General features: G+C 46.0%; 1 protein-coding gene across 5 annotated transcripts in view; it reads left to right on the top strand.

Annotated features, from left to right (window-relative positions):
• Positions 1 to 1,418: 1,418 nt before the first annotated feature.
• RAVER2 (ribonucleoprotein, PTB binding 2) overlaps positions 1,419 to 20,209 on the top strand; it is a 29,137-nt gene continuing 10,346 nt past the window's right edge. For all 5 annotated transcript variants that reach the window (XM_030953678.1, XM_030953682.1, XM_030953680.1 and 2 more), the window contains exons 1-6: positions 1,419 to 1,575; positions 10,358 to 10,424; positions 11,561 to 12,030; positions 16,095 to 16,286; positions 17,224 to 17,350; positions 18,207 to 18,289. In XM_030953678.1, the coding sequence (XP_030809538.1) occupies positions 1,420 to 1,575; positions 10,358 to 10,424; positions 11,561 to 12,030; positions 16,095 to 16,286; positions 17,224 to 17,350; positions 18,207 to 18,289 (1,095 nt within the window). In that variant the 5' untranslated portion in view covers position 1,419. The remainder of the gene's footprint in view (positions 1,576 to 10,357; positions 10,425 to 11,560; positions 12,031 to 16,094; positions 16,287 to 17,223; positions 17,351 to 18,206; positions 18,290 to 20,209) is intronic.

Raw genomic sequence — 20,209 nt, 5'->3', positions numbered from 1 at the left:
GGAGTTCTTGGGTTCTCTTGGGATTACAGGTTGGACTCGATGATCTCAGAGGTCTTTCCCAGCCTGATTCTGTGGGATCAGCTTTATTTGGTTGCTGTTCTGTATTTCAGAATTCCCCACTAACCTAACTTTTCCACTTTCTAAGCCTAACTGATTCTGTGGGATCAGGGATTTATTTGGTTGCTGTTCTGTATTTCAGTCTCTCCAGTGGATCTGTATCCAGGGAAGGTGGCAGTGATGGGGATTTGGGGAATGATTGCTGCTGGCCTTGGCTTCCATCAGGATGGATCCTGGGGCAATTCCCCTCACAACAGAACCCCAGCTGTTCTCCAGAGCACTCAGATCCTTCCCAAAAATCTGTCTGGAGATGGGTTACTGTAGGATGAAGTAAGGAGAAGGGTCTGAGGGTGCTGGGGGACAACGAGCAGTGCCTAAACCAGCAGTGTCCGGAGGGGACCTTCAGGAGGAGCATTGCCAGCAGGTCAGGGGTGATCCTGGAGAACAGCTGGGGCTCTCTTGTGAGGGGAATTGCCCCAAGATCCATCCTGATGGGAGCCAAGGCCAGGGCACCGTCCCTTGTCCTCACCCAGCAGCAATCATTCCCCAAATCTCCATCACTGCCACCTTCCCTGGATGCAGATCCAGCAGGTCTGGGGTGATCCTGCCCTTGTGCCCAGACCTGGAGGCACCTCTGGGTGCTGTGTCCAGCTCTGGAGGCACCTCTGGGTGCTGTGCCCAGCTCTGTCCCTCAGCACAGCAGGGACAGGAGCTCCTGGAGCTGAGAAGGGCCTGGAGCATCTCGGTGCCCAGGCAAGGCTGAGGGAGCTGGGGCTGCTCAGCCTGGAGAGGAGCCCCAGTGAGAGGGGCCTCAGCCCTGGGTATCCCTGTGTGTCCCTGGCTGTCTGTCCCTGGGTGTCCGTGTCTGTCTGTCTGTCCCTGTGTGCGGGGATGGTCAGAGTATGGGCCAGGTTCTGCCCCGGGGCCCGGCGATGGCACCAGAGGAGCGGGCAGGAACCGATACCAGGGAGTTCCCCTGGACAGGAGGCAGAATTTCTTCATTGAAAGAAGGGTGACAGATTGTCCAGAGAGGCTCAGGAGTCTCCTCACTGGGGCTACTCCAGACCCGTCTGGACACAATCCTGTGCCATGTGCTCTGGGATGACCCTGCCTGAGCAGGGCGCTTGGACCCGTTCTGTGAAATTGCCGCTGCGTTCCGTTCATCCCGCACACTCCTTGGAGCTCCGTTACGGGAAGCGCCGAACCCGCCCGGCTGCCCCGCGTCGCTCCGGGGCTCGGCGGGCCGGGGTCGGGCTGCCGTGAGGGGCCGGGCCCGGGGGCTCCCTCAGGCTGCCCCGGGCGGGGCAGGGCGGGGGCGGCCCCAGCGCCGCGCTCCCCCCGCGTCCCCCGGCGCGCTGCAAGATGGCGGCGGGAGCCGAGCGCGGCGCGGCGCTGCCCGCGGAGCCGCCGCCGCTGAGCGCCGAGGAGGTGGCGAGGCGGCTGGCGAGCACCCGCCGCGAGCTCGGCAACCGCCGCAAGATCCTGCTGCGGAACCTGCCGGCCGAGAGCAGCAGCCAGGTACGGCCGCCAGCGCTGCCCGCAGCCGCCCGGCGGCGTGGCGCGCTCCCGCCCGCGCCTCAGGCGGGGGCCGGCAGCGGGGAGGGAGGCGCGGGGCAGCCCCGGGTCCCCCGCGGGGCTTGTTGGCCGCGGGGCGCTGCCTCCCCCCGGAGCTGCCCCTCACGGCTCCGGCTGCGTGGGGCGGCTTTGTTACCTGCGGAGAGCGGCTCCGGCTCGCCCGTCCACGCCCTCACCGGGGGCCACGCCGGGCTGGCCGGGCAGCACTCCCGGGGGAGCGCCGGGGTCGCGGCCCGGGGCGTGAGGGAGCGAGCGGGGCTCGGTGTGGGGTGAGCGGGTAACGGGAGCGCCGCCGGAGGGGCGGCACCTGTGTGCAGGTAGGGCACTGCAGCACAGCCGCTTTCGGTGCGAAATCTGGGAGAAAAAGCTTCCAGACTGGCTTTGTTTTTTTTCATTATTATTGTGAGGTGAGCCAGACGTAGAGAGGGAAAGCGGTTTTCCGCAGTCTGACGGTGGTTTAGGAAAATTCCGCTCAAATTGCTGCTGTTGGTAGGAGATGATCGCTGAACTCTTCAACCGAGTGCTGTGAGTCAGATGCTGAGGTGATTTAGCTGCACAGTCACTTCACCAGCCCCAAGCGCACAACTTGATGCACGAGTATTAAAAAAGAAGAAAGTAACAGCGCCTTTTGTTCTGCTCTGCTCCCGCTGTGCCTTCCCCCTCTCTGAGGCACAGGTGGTTTTACTACCTGCGGCTGAGAGCAGCACGTGCAGACTCTCAATTTCTGCATAACTCCGGCACAAAAAGGGACTATTCATTTTGGAGAGGCTCTCGGGCGCTCGCAGTAATCCGAGCCGCAGCGCCCAGCTGGCCGCTGCACTTCGGGCTGTTTTGTTCTCTCTCGGTGTGTCTGGCCCTGCTCTAGCAGGTTAAAAGTTTAGAGCTGACAGCTTTGTTAGGGTGCTTTAGGCACCTCTGTTGATAGCAGCCCGATGAGCTGATCTATAGCTGACTCGCAGCTTGGTGAGCGCTGCTAATCTTCGTCTCTTCACGAAGCGGCGGTGTTGACAGAGCGGCTTTGCTGGTTTGTCACCAGATGCTCGCCCTGGATGGAGCACTCTGTGACACTCCGGGTGTGTCCCCTGCTCCCCCTGCATGAGCTCCCTTGTGGGAATTCTCCTCTCAGGTTTGGCGGTGCTTGCTCGGCCGGTGTGTGCTACAGGGAAATACCAACATTAAGGTCAAGTTTGGCAGCCGCGGAGTCTTCTGGAAGTTTGCCTTTTTGTTTTGATGGCTTCAAAGCACTGCTTAGATGCCTTTTTCTCCTATGTGTCAGGTTCTAATGTTGCCCTGAACACCGTGTACGGATCCTAAAATGCACTTTACAAGCTGTCATTTTTATTTTTAACGTTGATGAGCCGCTGCTGGTGGTAACAAAGGCAGAAGAATTGTGCTATAGAGAGAAAGTTTCTGTCCTGGAACAGTTTTGGAAAGAAAGGTGTTTGTGGTCAGGCATGTTAAGTCCACATGTGTATTTGGCTGTGATATACTTCCAAAATTACTATGAAATTTAACATTTTTTTTGTTGCCAGTTAACACCCGTGGTAAACACGGGTTTGTCTTCTCCTTGCAGTAATTGGTGAGCCGAGTAAAATCAGATAAACTGTTTCTGACCTGGCCAGTTTTATTCAGTGTCAAGAGGGAGATGAACATCACTGAAATGCAGCCAAGTCTCCCAAAATAGGTTTTCATAAATGTAACTGTTCATCTCTAAGTGCTGGGGTGTTGGCTTTGCTGCCATTTGTTGTTAAGTGGAGAGTGAGGCCAAGATTTACCAAAATAGTTTTGAAATGAAAAATGACTGTTTTGCTGATGGAGAGAGAGATTGGTGGAGATACTCAAGTTTTGTCAGAAAAGTAGGAAAAAACTAATTTTATTAATATGCAGTTACATAACGAATATAATTCCTCTGCCAGTTGTAGCTACATATTAACTTTATTATTGTACTTGTAATCTTCAATTACCTTTGGAACCTGTGTTAAACTAAATTTAAAAAAGAAAATTACCCTTGGGGCCACAGAAGGAATGTCCCTTGGCCATGAGGTTTCTGAACCAGAAACAGGTTTAGAAACCAACCAGAGTTCACCCTGCAAATAGATGCCTGCAGGATCAGTGTTTCTTCAGGCAATTCTCTCACTACAGCCATGGAGAAAGGATTTTTTGTGGCAGATCTGTGGTAAACAATTTCCATCTTCCCTGCTCTTGACAGCAAAGTTGGTGTATGCTGAACTCTTCAGAGTTGCCAGGTAGCTCCCCAAATTCATCCTCATGGGATTCCTCCAGCACAATACCAACGTGTGGTGTGATAATGACCCAGAAGTGGCCACAGGCTGTTGCTGACCTCTGTAAATCTTCAGGGCTTTGCTATCTGTAGCAGTGACTGTGCCTTAAAGGCAGAATTCAGTACTGAGGGATCATGAGAGGCTTCCCTGTCTCCCCACGGAACTTCACTGGGATACGTGCTCGGAGCAGGGATCCGCTCTGCTCCTGCAGCCTTGGCAGGTCGCACTCCTCCAGTTCCAGTTCTTGGTGCCAGAGGAGATATTTCATGTTTCGTGTCATATAAATATTGGGACGTGTCCCGTGCTCTTAGAGCAGTCACTTAATGGCTTCATTAGGGCAGGGCAGTGCTGTGGCGTGTTGTGCACTAAGATCACCCCCTCGGTGCCAGTCCTTCTGGGGAACAGCAGATACTGGGCCTGTCCTTGTGGCATTAAGAGCCTCTGATGTGGTGCTGTGGTCAGGCTGATGTTTGCAGAGCAGTCTTTGCCAGGAGACTTCAAAGTGAGCGTGGTTGTAGTGATGGCTTTCATCGTGATCCGCTTGGCACTGCATCAGGGATCTCTTGGCTTGCCTTGTGGTGTGTGCATCCCCCTGAGCCATATCCCTGATCCATCACCCACTCCAGCAGCAAGGAACACGGCCCCCTGGGATGTTGTAAGAGCAAAAATTGCAACCAGAAGGTCCTTGGAACAATCCTAAAACTGTTCCCAGTGCTCTGGAGGAGGACTGCTCTGAGCAGAGGGAGGGAAGGAAATACCACCTCCCTCTCCTTTTTTGCTAAAGAGATGCCAAGAACTTCAGGATAACCAGAATGGAAGTGAGGTTGTACCTCACTGAACAGGAAGATTTATTTTGAGTTTGTATTGGTTTTACCCCAGCCAGCACCACACAACCACCTTTTCACTTCTTCACTGCTCTGCTGCTGGGGAGAATCAGGGGAAAAGTAAAGCTTGGGAGTCAAGAACAGTTTAACTATTGAAGAAAAATAAAACATATATAAAATTAATATAAGACTAATAAAACTAATACTATTTGTAATAATTAATAATTGATTTGTAGCCAGATCTCCAGTGTTCTGTGCCAAGATCAGCTGCCCAGCAAGGGCTGTTGGCTTTTTGCTTCCCATTTTTGCAGATAAGAGAAGATGCTATGGAAGATGCACTTGCTTCCACCCATTTTTGGGTTGATTGGGTTGGCTATCCCTAAATGCAAGCATGTTGCAGCTCTACAAAATAAACCTGGTGCTCTACTTTAATGTAGAACATGCAGCAAGGGCTGGTTAATTATTTTTGCACCCTGTGGTTTTCCTGGGGAGGGACAGAATCCAGAGAACAATGAAACACCAAGGTGTTAATCCAAACCTGCTACAGTCCACCTGGGACGGGGATTTATTTGGTATTTTGGAACATCATGGACCCATTCAGTTTTTTTCTCTGCTGTCTGTTCCTGATCAAAAGCCAAATCCCTACTTAGCATGGTGCTGTTTCTGGTGGGGTTGTGGCATTTTTTCCCCTTTCTCCTGGGATTAGCCATAATTTTCCCTGTTAGATGGAAAGCCTCTAATGAGGTGTGATGATTTGAGGAAGTGCTCTCTCCAATCTGTTGGATGCCAGAGCTTTAAGTAGAAGGGCCTTTGTGTTCTCATTCCTCCTCTGTCACACTGCCTGAACATGAAAGGCACATTGTGGAGAGGGAGCAGCTCTCATGCCTTAAGATGGAATTTTAAAATTTTCTTTATTACTTTTCTTTTGCTTTGAGCTCTTGCTCTCTCAAGTTACCTCTTTCTATGTCTTTTTCCCCCTTTCATTTAGCTCTCACACCATCCAGTATACCCAGGATGATGGAATTAATTTCCAGTCCCATAAAGATCCTCTTAGCAACACTCCCAAAAATCTCTGCAAGATCAGAGGAAAAAGTCTTTCGTTCCGCTGAGAAATTGTTGTTTTCCTGTCTTCACATTTTCTTACAGTACTTCACTGAAGATCTTTGAGGGCTCTGATCTCACAAAAGTGAGAATCAATTCCCAAACACAGAGATTTGCCCCAAAAGCAGTTAATGGCCTGGAATGAATCCATTGCAAGTTTCCTAGTTTGGGATTGTGGAAGTGAAGAGGGAATGAGCTGGGCAGGAGCTTTGGGACGCTCCTCAGTGCTCGCTGTTCCTGGCAGGCCAACATCTGCCACATCTGGGCCCTGAGCCTCCAGCCTTGCTCCTCTGAGAACTTCCTTACCTCAGCACTGAAAACCACCTGGAAACTGGGAGGGGAGAGCTCTGGTGAGCCCAGTCTGCCTGAAATGTAACTTCTTAGGGGGATTTATCCAGCAATTAATGATATTTTGGGGTCCTCCTACCTCTGTGATCAGGAGATGGTTAAAATTGCACTTTGCATCAGTCCTTTTGGTTTTTTTTATTAACCCTCTTGTTGGCGCTGAGTGTTGCGCTTCTTCTCCAGCAGAGCTCTGGGTTTTCCCTTTAGTAACATATTATTTAAACTGTGTCAATATTTTCTTTTTTACTACTTATTTGTTTAATATCTGCAGCGAAATCCATGTCTCATGTCATGAACTCAGATATTTAGCAGTCTAAAATCTGAACCAAATGAACGCCTTGTTATATCATTTTGTAAATGTACAGCTTTTTTCTGAGAAGCTCTCTTTTTCCTACCCTGCCTGCACAAATGGAACAAAGCCTTTTTCAGCTGTGAGATGATTTAAAACTTCTTGCTTAGCCAAGTAACTACTTTAAACTTAATTGATTCTCATTTCAAGGATATTCATGTGAAGTTCAGGCCTTCAGCTGCTCGGTGAGAGCCAAGTTATAGACCAGGCTTGGAGAGTGTTTATATTGGAGACTTCCCTAAAGCTCACTGCAGACATCTGGCCAGGCACCCTTAGAATTGTTAAATATTCTGTTGCCAGAACAGCACAATTAGTACATTACATATCAAGTCTGCTTTTACTTCCAGAGAGAGAACAGTGCTTGAGTTTGGTGTGCTGTAGGCTTTATCTACATTATTATATATATAGATATATATCTTATGTATTGTTCCAGGTGAGTACTGAGAATTTCTTGAATATTTTTCCCTTACACTGTGACAGTCTAGGTAGGGAAAGCTGCTTTTATTAGAAATAAAGCACTGAGCTTTCCTAATTTAATAAATGTGCCTGTGAATGAGTCCCTTTCTAATTTGTGTTCAAAACAATGCAGGTACTAAACACAAAGTTCGAGGTGCAAATCTCAAATTGATAATAAGAGCTGAAAACTCAGGTTGCCAGTTTTTCTACACAAGAGAGGAGAGGGCAAGAACTGAAGTATTTCATGACCACATTTACAGTAGTAAATAATACACCTTTTTAAAGGATAAAGGGTGATTTCTCTTTAACTCCCTTTATTATATTTGATCTTGCTTTTTCTGCTAATTTTCGTGTATGACTGGTTATTTCCTAATTACAATTTTAATTTGTATTGCTGACAAGATTATTTGCTTTTAAAGCTTTAAGGGGCTGTAAAGTGGCTATGCTTTATTGGTTATATTTCTGTTATTTTCTATATATTCTATATATTTCTATATATCTATATCTCTGTGTGTATATATATATATTCTGTTATTTCTATATATTGGTTATATTTCTGTTCCAGGAGCACAAAATCCTGGAATGGTTGGGGTTGGAAGGGACGAGGTAGAACTGCTTAACATTTTTGTTGTCAAAATCTAGGTGTACATCAATTTATAAACGGGGGAGGTCAGGGGTGGGTACAATCTTTAACCAACTGGGAGAAACTGGGGGTGGAACACAGGCAGGGAATACAAGGTATAAACCAAGGGGATTACAGGGGAGGAGAACAACTTCAACAAACCAATGGGGCCTCGAAGGATACAAAATTGATGGGGAAGTTTCTAGAGAAAGGGGCAGGCTTGGGGAGGGACATTCAATGTGAGGAGGAACAGGGAAAGGTCTTTGGGGAAATGGACACCTAGGGCAAAACCAACAGTACAGGGGGAAAGGAACAACCCATTGAGCATAAAATATACCATAACAATACAATATAGGAGGGGCTGTAAAACTGACTGCTAGGACCAAATTACAATCAGCACCACACACCACAACAGGAACGAGCAGCAGCAGTGGGAGCAGGCAGCTGCTGTTTGTTTCTGCTGTTCTCACGGAAACATCCCCGTGCTTACATTCCTCGCAAGTGAGCGGGGTCACAGCAGAGGATCTACCTGCCTTGGCTGAACCCTTCTCCTCCAGAGCAAGCATTCCCTCCTGGCCAGGCCTGGAGAGCTGCAGAGGATCTACCTGCCTTGGCTGACCCCTTCTCCTGCAGAACAAACATTCCCTCCTGGCCAGGCCTGGAGAGCTGCTTGGAGCACTGGGATCGGAGCTGTCTTTCCCATTGCTTTGCTGACACTTCTGCTCTGAGCTGTGGGGAGTGAAACTGGGAGCAGCAGCACAATGGGAGCTCTGTTCCTTCTTTCCCACCAGACCTGAGTGCTGGGAGATGCTGGAGGTGAAGTTTAGAGAGGTGCCTGGCTTAGCAAGCAGAGAAATCTCAGCGTAGCACACAGATATTTACAGCTGTTTAATGGAAAGGAGTACACATTTCCCTGGAGTTGGCAGGGTGTGTTTTATCTTTGTAAATCCTCACGCATGGTGTTTATGTGAGAAATGCTTTCACTGAAACACTGCCCAACCCCAGCTCCACAGGTGAAGGTCTCAGCCCTGCCAAGAGCCCACGAGAGCACAAGAACCAGAACCTTCCTGGAAGAACCCTTTGCACAAACCTGGCAGTGTTTGCAGCCACCTGAGGGAGTTGGTGTTAAAATCTTTACCGGATTTCTGTGCTTAAATCAGGCTTTATTTTAAATCTTCCTTACATTCTCATCAGTTTTTATATGAGATCTCATAATTATCCCCCAGAGACTTGTTCAGTAGGGGCTGTTTCCCTCTCAAAATTTCAGGCAGTTCCTGGAGAATCATGTGGAATCATCTGATGCACAGATGACTTTCAAAAGAGTGTCCAGAGCTGTTTGAAATCTAACTTCCTGCTACCTAATCATCATATAAAACTTGCAGTGGTGCTCTTGTAAAATAATACAGGAAATCAAAAGGGCAAATATGTCCCTCTTTTTCTGAGCAGCACAGAAACAATTTTTTGGAGTCTCCAGTGGCACAGCACAACAGAGCTGCCAAAAGTGTACAGAAAATGTCTTCTCAGTCTTTTATGTCTGAGGAAGAATCATCTAATTGTTGTTTGAGAGGTGTCCACACTCAAATGCCCTGCCTGGCTGGAATTTTGGGCACATCTTGCATTTCAGAAACCCCATCCTTATCACACCTTACTCGAGGATGTGTGGTGGCTGCAGAAATGCTGCCATATTTTATTAATGCAGTGTTTGACAGCTGTTAAATAGTGAAACCAGAGATTGGTGCTCTCCTGACTAAAAGGTGTGCACCTGATACCCCGCACACAGAACCCAATTAACCTTTAGGCTCCATATATTGAATTACCAAACTGGCAGCTACACTCAGCTGCTGGAAATCAGCTGCAATTAAACTTTCACACAAAGCTGGTTGATTATTTTGCTTGCACAAATCATCTTGCACTCCTGTGTATGGGATTTATCCAGCTAAAATCATGTAAATATCCAGGTTATTACTCCTGCTTTTTCCTTGGGATGGTGAGTGCTCAGCTCTGCTTTCTCATCTCTCAACTGACAATAATTTGTGGGGTTTTTGGGGGATGTGCACCTTGGTTTTTTGGGAATAGCTGTAGCAAACTCCTCTTAGACTTGCTCTTAGCCACCCCTCCTCTCTTCCCATTAATTAGTGGGAGCAAATAACACTCTTGGGATTGATTCTCTGTTGAGCAGCTGTGCAGTAATTGATAGAGGATACTTTCCAGGGGGTGCTCTGGCCACAATTATCTGCTGGGTGAAAGAATATCCATTATTAAGGGTGAAAAATCTATTAAAGTGAACTTGAGCAGGAAACTAAAGCAACTGTTGGGTTTTGGGGCAGCATTGTGCCCTCAGTAAATTTGGTGATGTGATGCTGCCAGTGTTCCTTGTCCATGTGGTATTCCAGCAATGCCAGTTGTACTTCAGAGAAATGGAGAGGGTTTGCTATTTAATGAGCTGTGAGGTTATTTGTCTTTATCAAGAGACAGTTACAGGACGCTCTTTTGTGTTTATGTCACCCCAGAGAATGAAAAGCAAATTAATCAAATTCAGCAAGCCAGTTTTTTATGGGAGATTAAAACATTGCTGCAGCAATGTGTAACCAACTCCTTTAAAAACAAATATTTGATAATGTTTCTATGGTGAAATTTTCTGTTTGTTGGGAAGGTTTTTGGTTTTGTTTGAAATGAGGATGAATTTATCCACTTGGTTGGTTTGGGGACTTATTTATGTGATGTTATTTGTACTTTTCCCTTGCAGGAAATCCACGACTTGTTTAAAGATTATGAAATAAAATACTGTTATGTGGACAGGAATAAAAGAACAGGTGAGAACTTAAAACTTCCATTTATTTCAATTCTGTGAGGGACATCATGTTCTGTGTGTGAAGTCATGGACTGTCACAGCTTATCTGATGTCCCTCAGTGCCTTTTTTGTCACCTTCTACTGAAGCCAGTGAAAGCTGGAAACTTTGTGGAGTTGATCTGATTTTTGGTCCCTTCTGCTCTCTCTCAGGAGCATTCCTCAGTGAGTGTCCCTTTGGGACAAAGCTGACCCCAGCTGGCTGAATTCCTTTGGAAAACTGGCCCTGAGGCCTCTCTTGGGACGAACCACACGTGCCTGAGAGGAAAACCTGCCCAGCCCCAGCTGCATTTGCAGTTTGCTCACATCAAGGGAACACTTCTGTCCTGTCAGGGTCACCCAGCGCTGTTGTAGGGTGTCCAGAGACATCTCCATCCATTGGGATCCTGGGACCCCATCTGGGTGACCCTGCTTGAGGAACAGGAGGTCCCTGCCCCCCTCATCCAGTCTGGGACTGTGTGAAATGCCTGTGGACTGAAAAGCCCAAAACCAGATCTGTTAACCCCAAAGTGAGAGCTTGTGGATGTTGTCATCAAAGAGATTCCATAGAATCTGTGATGTGTGTATTCCACTTCAGTGGAATATTTAATTTAGTAAAGAACAGTCTGCTAGTAGAATATTTAATTTTGTTCCCCAGATACAGAGGTGGTTGGGTTCCAAGTAGTGAAGTTGTGAGCATTACAACATAGTCACTTTCTGAGTTAATTGCTCATGATGTTCGATTGATAATTGAACAGATTTTTGGTATTATCTATAATAGATATATTTATTTGTTTGTTCTTTGGGGTCAGTCTGTGGTTTCAGGGGAGGGAGAGGTCTGCTAGTAGAATATTTAATTTAGTAAAGAACAGTCTGCTAGTAGAATATTTAATTTTGTTCCCCAGATACAGAATTGGTTGAGTTCCAAGTAGTGAAGTTGTGAGCATTACAACGTAGTCACTGAGTTAATTGCTCATGACGCTCGATTGAGATTTTTGGTATTATGTATAATAGATATATTTATTTGTTGGATCTTTGGGGTGGATCTGTGGTTTCAGGGCAGGGAGAGGTGTGGCTGCAGAGCAGCTGGGGTGGCTGATGTCCCCATCCTGTCTCTTGCAGCTTTTGTCACGCTGTTGAACGGGGAGCAGGCCCAGAGCGCCATCAGGAGGTTCCACCAGCACTCCCTGCGTGGCAAGGAGATCTCAGTGCAGCTGCAGCCCACGGATGCTCTGCTGTGCATCACCAACCTGCCCCTTTCCCTGGGCATAGAGGAGTTTGAGGAACTGGTGCGTGCCTATGGCAATGTGGAGCGGTGTTTCCTGGTCTACAGCGAGCTCACCGGCCATTCCAAGGGCTATGGATTTGTGGAGTACATGAAGAAGGACTCTGCTGCCAAGGCCAGGCTGGAGCTCCTGGGCAAGCAGCTGGAGGAGAGCACTCTGTTTGCACAGTGGATGGATGTGAACCAGCTGACCACAAACCTCATTCACTCCAAGTGCCTTTGTGTGGATAAATTACAGAAGGACTGCGCTGATTCCAAGGAGCTGCTCCAGGCTTTCTCCCTGAAGTACAAACCTGTCTTCTGCCAGGTAGGTTGGCTTTCTGTTTTATGGAAAACCAAGGCTGGGATTGCAGCATTGCCTCACTTCACTCTTGCTCTCTTCCACTACTGTTTTCCCTATTTATTTTCTCATTTTTCTTATTTATTTTCATTTTCCTATTATTTTTCCTATCAACTGTTGTGCCATCTTCACAGTGGTGCGAGAAGTGATGCTGAACTGCTCTGGGTGTGCAGTATATCCATGTTCTCTGGGAATTCTGCAGGATAGCACTCCAGAAGTGATGCTGAACTGCTCTGGGTGTGCAGTGTATCCATGTTCTCTGGGAATTCTGGGAATTCTGCAGGATAGCACTCCAGCAGTGATGCTGAACTGCTCTGGGTGTGCAGTGTATCCATGTTCTCTGGGAATTCTGCAGGATAGCACTCCAGCAGTGATGCTGAACTGCTCTGGGTGTGCAGTGTATCCATGTTCTTTGGGAATTCTGGGAATTCTGCAGGATAGCACTCCAGCAGTGATGCTCTGGGTGTGCAGTGTATCCATGTTCTTTGGGAATTCTGCAGGATAGCACTCCAGTGACATGCCAGCAAAATGTTTGGAAGACATCCCCTTATGTCATACTTATGTCCCCTTATGTCATTACTGGAAATAATTTGGTTTTTGAGAGCTTTTGAAGTAAATATTGCTGAAGGTTTTATTGCTCAAAGAAAGCCAGAGTGTATGGATACCGCAAGTGCAACAGTTCAGATGATGCAAAATACATAATATAATTAATATATTAATATTTAACATGTCTTTCCCTAACTGAGGAAGGCTTGGGTTCTTGGCTGTTGCCAGGGATAGAAGTGCCACATCTCTTGGAAAGCTGGGAAGCACAGAAGTGGTGGATCCTTGCCTTTTTAGTGCAGAGGTTTCCTTCTCACCCCCATGGCTTGTGAGATGAGGCCACAAATCAAAGTGGCACAGAGAGATCATCATAAACAAGCAGTAGAAGGAAATCTTTCCTTGTAGTCACACAGATTTCGGTGACAGGGCTGGTTTTATGTTGTTTTTTTCCCTTGAGTCTCTTGGGAGGCTGCTCAGGGATCAGCCGGAGGGATGAGCGCCGGAGATTCCCAGCAGGTGGAGCAGAAGGTCCCTGAGGATCTGCAGCCTGACCTCTTACAGGCCTTCCCCCTCCCCAGGGCTCTTTCCCAGCCCCAGCACTCTGTACTTGGCCAGAGGAAATCCTTAGACTTGCCTGATCCACATCCACCAGGAGATGAATAAACTGCAATTAACTCTTCCCATTCCTGCCTGTTTAGGTCTGGAGCCTGGGAATGTGTCTGGCTTCAGCCTCACCTCACTGATGCCTGAATTAAGGAGCTTTTGCTCCCCATTATTTTCCTCCTGTAAGAAGGTATTAAGTGCTGGACTCAAGTCTCCTGCTCAATCTTTGTTTAATTAGCTCAACAGATTGATCCTTTTAAGTCTTTTCCTTCAGGGCTTTTTTTTTTCCCAGCTGTCACATAATCTGTGGTTGTTATCAGCTCCCCCAACAATTTTTCACCATCCTTTAAAAATTCTGAGCTTCAAAGAATAACAGACTTCTTGGGGAAAGATGGGTTTCACTGACTGGCAGTTAGAAGCACTCAAAAATTGACGTTTTACCTTTTAAATCATAATAAATCTTGGGTAATACTTGGTGTGGGTGAGGAGAGTGTCTGCATTAGGTCGGTTCCTATAAAATACAGGAGGTAGGAAAAGAAATAGTTCAGATTTGATAGGTGAAAAAAGGAAGAGAATGGATGCTAATTAATTAGGGGTTTATGAGTGAGACACCCTGAAAATTGAGGACAAAGAAAGGAGGAGGAGGAAGGTCCAAGAAAAGGTGGAAACAGCAAAGAGGGGGGATGTGATGAGTGGGGTGGGTAGAGACAGAAAAACTGAGAGAGGACAGGGAAGCAGAAACCTCAGTTTGGGGGGAATTTCTATAGAGAATGACTGAGAAAAGTGGGTTTTTTTCTGGAAAACTTTATTGCAGCTCTTGTGGTGCTGCCATGGCTTAGTTCTGCTGGGAGCTCATCAGTATTTCATCACAATCCTTTGCACAAAATTCTTACCTGAACTCATGAAATAAACTCTGAGTTATTTCATCTTATTCCAAGTTTACCTTTTTTTAAAAAAATCATTTTGGTTTCTCCTCTACTGACAACAGAAATGTTCTGTCAGGAGGAGCTGAAGCTAAATACTTGCATGTGGACATTAGGTAAAATGTGTTTTGTCCTTTGTTTCAACAAAATGGACCAGAAAACCTCATTCTTTTCTTCTGTCAACTTTAAATTGTCACTGAAAGGTCTCCACCCTTATCTGGATAGGAATAAAGAGCTTTTTCTCAGTACCTGTTTACTTGGGAAGTTGAAAAGTTCCCAAATCCTTTGCAGGAATATTGGTGGCTGCACTTGGGACATGTTAAGGGAGTTTTGAGCTGTGTTTCATTGTAGCTGAAACTAAAATACAAATGTTCCATAGCTTCAAACCCTTCTTTTCAGTAGTGCACCAAAACTGGTATCAAAATAAAATAGGAATATAAAATGTATTTATAGATGAAATATCTGTTCTCCAGAGCTGTGCCCAGAGGCCAGGCAGTAACAGTGCCAGTAAAGCTCTGACCACCCTCTTTTTCTTCCAGATCTTTGACATTTATATTTCAGTTGTCAGGGGAGGTTTGTGGGGCTGAGGTTGTTTTTATCCAGTGCAATCTGGAGGAGGTTCTGTCTCTTCCACACCAGAGCTGGTCTCAGTTTATCATTCCCATTCATCTGGGGACTGGAGATTTTTGCCTAAACTTCATCCCTCCCTTCCCAGCCTGTTTTTTTGTTTGATTTAAATCTGCTCATTCTCTCCCAAAGTCTGCACACAAAGGCCAGGGCAGTGTTTGCCACGTAAGCCCTTTTCCAGTCTGCTTGATTGATCAGTCTGGCATCTTCTCTTGGCATTCCCCACAGCCACAGCCTTCCCCTGCTCCCAAAGGCACCAGATCCTGCTGGAATTTGCATTGTTGCATGTTTCAGCAGCTGTCATGCACCCTGATGAACAGCACTTTGAATATGGCAGGCTGAAAAGAATGAAGAAGAACGAGTTTATAATTATCCTGCAAAATAATACTGGCTGCAGCATCCAGCTGTATTGACAGTTTGCTTCTCATTCCTGCTTTGTTGTTTAAATGTGTGATACACACGTTCCATGGCTGAGGGTCTGCCTGAGGTGGGATGGAAGTGGAGGTGGGAATGGAAGAGATAATGGAAGGAAGGAGCAGATAACATGAAGAGATAACTGTGAGTCTGTAAACATGAGTGCCAGATAGATGAAGATGTGATTTCCAACTTATTTCCAGTGTTTACAGAAAGAACCTCGTGATTTGGGGGAAATACCAACCCTGGGTTATGTCAGCTGTGCAGGATCTTGCAAGGGGCAGGTACAATGTTGCAGGGCAGCTGCTGGCATTGCCAGTTTCCATGGGCTCTGGGAGCTGTTACTGCTGGAATTCCCATTTTCATTGGGCTCTGGAGCTGTTCCATTGCTGGAATTCCCATTTTCATTGGGTTCTGGAGCTGTTCCATTGCTGGAATTCCCATTTTCATTGGGCTCTGGAGCTGTTCCATTGCTGGAATTCCCATTTCCCTGGCTCTGGAGCTGTTCCATTGCTGGAATTCCCATTTCCCTGACTCTGGAGCTGTTTTAATTGCTGGAATTCCCGTTTCCCTGACTCTGGAGCTGTTCCATTGCTGGAATTCCCATTTCCCTGGCTCTAGAGCTGTTTTAATTGCTGCAATTCCCATTTCCATGGCTCTGGAGCTGTTTATACTCCTAGAATTCCCATTTCCCTGGCTCTGGAGCTGTTCCTTTGCTGGAATTCCCATTTCCTGGCTCTGGAGCTGTTTATACTCCTAGAATTGCCATTTCCCTGGCTCTGGAGCTGTTTTAATTGCTGCAGTTCCCATTTCCATGGCTCTGGAGCTGTTTATACTCCTGGAATTGCCATTTCCCTGGCTCTGGAGCTGTTCCTTTGCTGGAATTGCCATTTCCCTGCCTCTGGAGCTGTTCCCTTGCAGTTTGCCCAGGACGAGGACGGCGGCAGCGGCGACTTTGCCGTGCTGGAGTACGAGAGCGCGGAGCAGGCGGAGAGCGTGCGGGGGGCCATGGACGGCGCCACCATCCACGGCAGGAGGCTCCAGGTGTCCTTCTGTGCCCCTGGAGCCCCGGGCAGGAGCACCCTGGCAGCTCTGATAGCAGCACAGAGGATGGTGAGATCCCTGGGAAGCTCTTCAGGATGAGCTCCTCATGCCCAAGCTGGGAGAAGGAGCCGGGCTTAGGGAGCGGTTTGGGTTTATCAAAGCCAGGTTGGAGCACCTGGGACAGTGGAAGGTGTCCCTGCCATGGCAGGGCTGGGATGGGATGGGATTTAAGGTCTTTCCCAACCCAAACCAGTCTGGAATTCTGTGGGGTCAGCACTGCCCATGGTAAAGGGTTTTGCCCAACCCAAGTCATTCAGGAATTCGGTATAATCAGCCCAGTTCAGGCTCCTTCCCAAGCAAAGATGGCCAGGAAGAAGATTAATAAATATCCATAAAATCCCACAAAATTGCACCCACGTAGCTCTGGGATTTATTAAATGTAATCTCCTGTAAGAGAAATCATTCCAGCTCAAAACAAAAGTGACTGGGAATGAGTCATTGGACGAGCTAAAACTTGGTTTCGAACACAGAGGCAAGAATTTGTCAGCTTTAAGATAAATTTCAAGGCAGGAGAAATAGGTTCATTTCATGCCCAAGGTAGAAGAAAGCTCTTTACACCCACGTGTCTTATCACATTATTTCCTAGAAAATTGGATGTGATCAGTGTTACATGGAGAGGCAGCAGAGTTCCCTCTCTTCAGCCTGCTCAGGCCACGTCTCTGTAAGAGATGAGAAGTCTGCTACAAGATACGGTGCTCATGGCAACATTTCTTATTCTCCTGTACTGATAACTCTGGGGTTAAAGGAAAAAAAGAAACGTGCTTGAAATTTTGTTGGGATCGTTTGTTAGGTGTTTCATTTGAGGAGAAAAAAAGCAGGAAACAGGGAAGGAAATGGGGATTTTTCTGTGTCAGCTGAAATATGTGAATTGCCATTGGAGTTAGAAGGATTGAAATGTATTCATTGCTTTTTCTTGCTTCTAACACTTTTTCTCTCTTCGTTGGAGATGAGGAACAATAGGAAAGGTTTGCTTCCAGAGCCAAATCCAGTGCAGATCATGAAAAGTTTTAATAATCCAGCAATGCTGCAGATGCTGCTGCAGCCCCAGCTGCGTGGCCACGCTGTCAAACCTGGTAAGCTGCTCTGAAATAATGCAAAACCAACCCCTGTTCTCAGTGCTGCAAGGCTCTTGCAGAGTAATTAAGTAGGAATAATGTTTAAAATCTGTGCAGACACTGTTTCAGTGTGTTTGTGCAGGTAATTTCACCTTCTATGAAAGCAAAAGCAAGAGGTGCTTTGCTACAATCTTGTGTGTGGGTAAAATTCAGTGTTCCTACCCTTCTATGAACTCTGTGGGCTCTGAATATTCATATTACAAATGGGTTTAGAAAGAAATGTCTTTTACAAGGCTTGGCTAAGCTTAAATCTGATTTTAGATCTGAATTTTGCAGCCTGAGTCTTTCTCCTGTTGCCAATGTAAATCTGTATTCTTTTGGCTGCTGCCACAGCTGTGCACAGTATTTATTACAGCATCAGCCAGAAACATTTCTGTGTTCTAATTAGGATGTGAATAAACATAAACCCTAATTAATCACATTTCAAACGGTGAAAGTGCTCAGAACAGGAGCAGGTGATGGGGAGAGCTGAGAGTGTGGCTACAAGGAAACCCAGAAATGGGTGTGAAGTGACCACTTCAGGGCAGAAACACTCCAGCTAAATCTGAATTTAAAGCACTTCAGATAAAGCTGAGGCCTGCAATCAGCTCAGCAGTGAAACTCTCAGGTGTGGAGGAGCTCTCACATTCTGTCATTTTACATCAAAAGGTTTCATAACCTTTCCCAACCTAAACGAGTCTCTCGTTCCTTTATAATGACCTTTGTACACTTGAAAATTTTCTGGAAAGCAAATTAAAAACTACAGGATAATTCTAAAGACTTTTACTTGCCTGATTTGTAAAATACACTAATTTTTTGTCTGTTTCTTAAACAGTTCTTGGAGCATCTGCAGGTTTACCTCACCTCATAAATTCAGCAGTTGGGCCACCTTTTTTGCAGCTGAATAAAGTTCATCAGGTATGTGACAAAAAACCTGTCATCAAAAGAGGTATTTGGGGAGAGATGCTAAAGTTTTAAGGAATTAAAGCTAAAATCAAGTGTTCTTGTTGGAGCTCTAAGGAAAGCTATGAGATGGGGGAGCAGGCAGTGCTAACTGTCCAGAAGGGAGTTATTTTATCTAAATTTTGGACTTAAAACCTGCCAATGCAGACAATACTTGTCATTTCTGGCAGAAAAAACCCTCTTTAAAGAGCTCTCAAGGAGCCTGGCTCATCCCTTTCTCTTGGAGCAGCTCATCCACACTCCTGGAGGGACTTTATGGTTTATCTGATTCAAACCAACAAGTTCAACATTCTTAGCTTCATTTGCAAGCTTGCAGGGACCCAAATGTGCTGCATGTGCCATAAAAAATACAGATTTGCAGAGGTTACTTCTTACTGATAAACCCCCCAAGTTCTCCTGTAATTCCAGATGGGCACCAGGATTCCTGAGAGAAAATGGGAAGGATCTTTGGGATGGGTTTGTGCTAGAAACTGAGACTGAGAAAATGCACCCACAGCCAGAATTTCTGCCTTGAGCTCAGCTGCTCTCAGGGATTTCTCCAGCTCTGCCAGGAGCCAAAAATTGAATTTAATATTCATGGTGGGGATTTACACAAATACCTACAAGGGGCTGGAGTCTATCACTTGGCCTTATTATTTCTGATATTTCAGAAATTTCTATTTTAAAAAGAAAATCCCCTTCAGCATCAGTTACTTCTGCAGTTCTTTTGACAAACACAAGCTTAGAGATCTTTAAAAAGACCCAACTAAAATGCAGAAATACTCCCTATGTTAAGTATATTGAGCTTTTCTGGTTTTTTCTCTAAACACTGGTAGGTGAATATATTAATTTTAATAAATTCTGCTTAATTTTGCCCCATATAAAAAATACATAATTCTTTGGGTTTTTTTAAACTGAAATGAACATTTTCAATTGGTCTGTTTAAGTTCCTGCTGCTCTCTCTTCAGCCTGTGCTTCCTTGGAAGGCACTGGGAGTGTTTGGTGCTCCCAGCTGGAGCCAGGGTTGTTTTCCACAATTAACAGTGGGACTGATGATGATCCAAAGGTTTTTCCAGTGGTTTTTGGCTTGGGAGAGCTGCAGCCAAACAACTCTGTGTTTTCTCTGTCCAGAGATTTAAAAGTCTCATCTCCTTCTCTTCCTGGGAGCTTCCTGTCATTTAATGAGCTCCAAACCTGAATTTTAGAAGGATTTGATGATCCCAATTTCTCCTCTAAGGCACATTTTTCTGTTCTTGGGTGGTTTTGGGGTATTCTCTAAAGCCAGAGAAGCAGGTCACTGTTTTATTTATTTATTCATTTATTTGTTTATTTGTTTATTTATTTTGAAATTCAGTGTTGTCACTGAAACCCCTCCCCAGTCATGCTGGTTTAGCTCCCTGCATGGCTTAGGTTTCTCTTTTATATTCAGGGCTTTGTGAAGCAACAGAATGAGAATAAATATTTAAAAATAATGATTTTAAAAGCGTTCAAGAGACAATTTGAAGGTTATTCACCCAATAATTTTTCAAGTCAAGGTAGCCTGATTTGCAATTTCTCTTTATTTCTCTTAGTTCAAATTATCCTGCTCCAAAATAATGCGTTTTCAGCTTTCTCAGGGATGTTTTCCTCAGTCATCCAGCAATTTATTAAATCTTGATTAATCCAGAGCCTTTCCTCTGAGGATTCTGACCAACCTGATTTTTCCACTCTTTTATTTCTGAAAGTTTTGCAATTGAACCACTTTGCTTTGTTGCTGGAGCCAAGTTTAGAAGGAGCAGCCCCTGGCACTGGTGACAATAAGCAGCCCTGCATCATTTCTCCTGGAAATCACTGAGGCAATTCAAATAGATGCATAACTAATCTAGATATGGCCCATCTTTGTTTGGAAAAACACAT

The sequence above is a fragment of the Camarhynchus parvulus genome, chromosome 8, assembly GCF_901933205.1.
Source record: "Camarhynchus parvulus chromosome 8, STF_HiC, whole genome shotgun sequence".
In the NCBI taxonomy this organism is placed as follows: domain Eukaryota; kingdom Metazoa; phylum Chordata; class Aves; order Passeriformes; family Thraupidae; genus Camarhynchus; species Camarhynchus parvulus.
The sequence above is the reverse complement of the archived record's forward strand: the minus strand, read 5'-3'. Positions and strand labels throughout refer to the sequence as shown.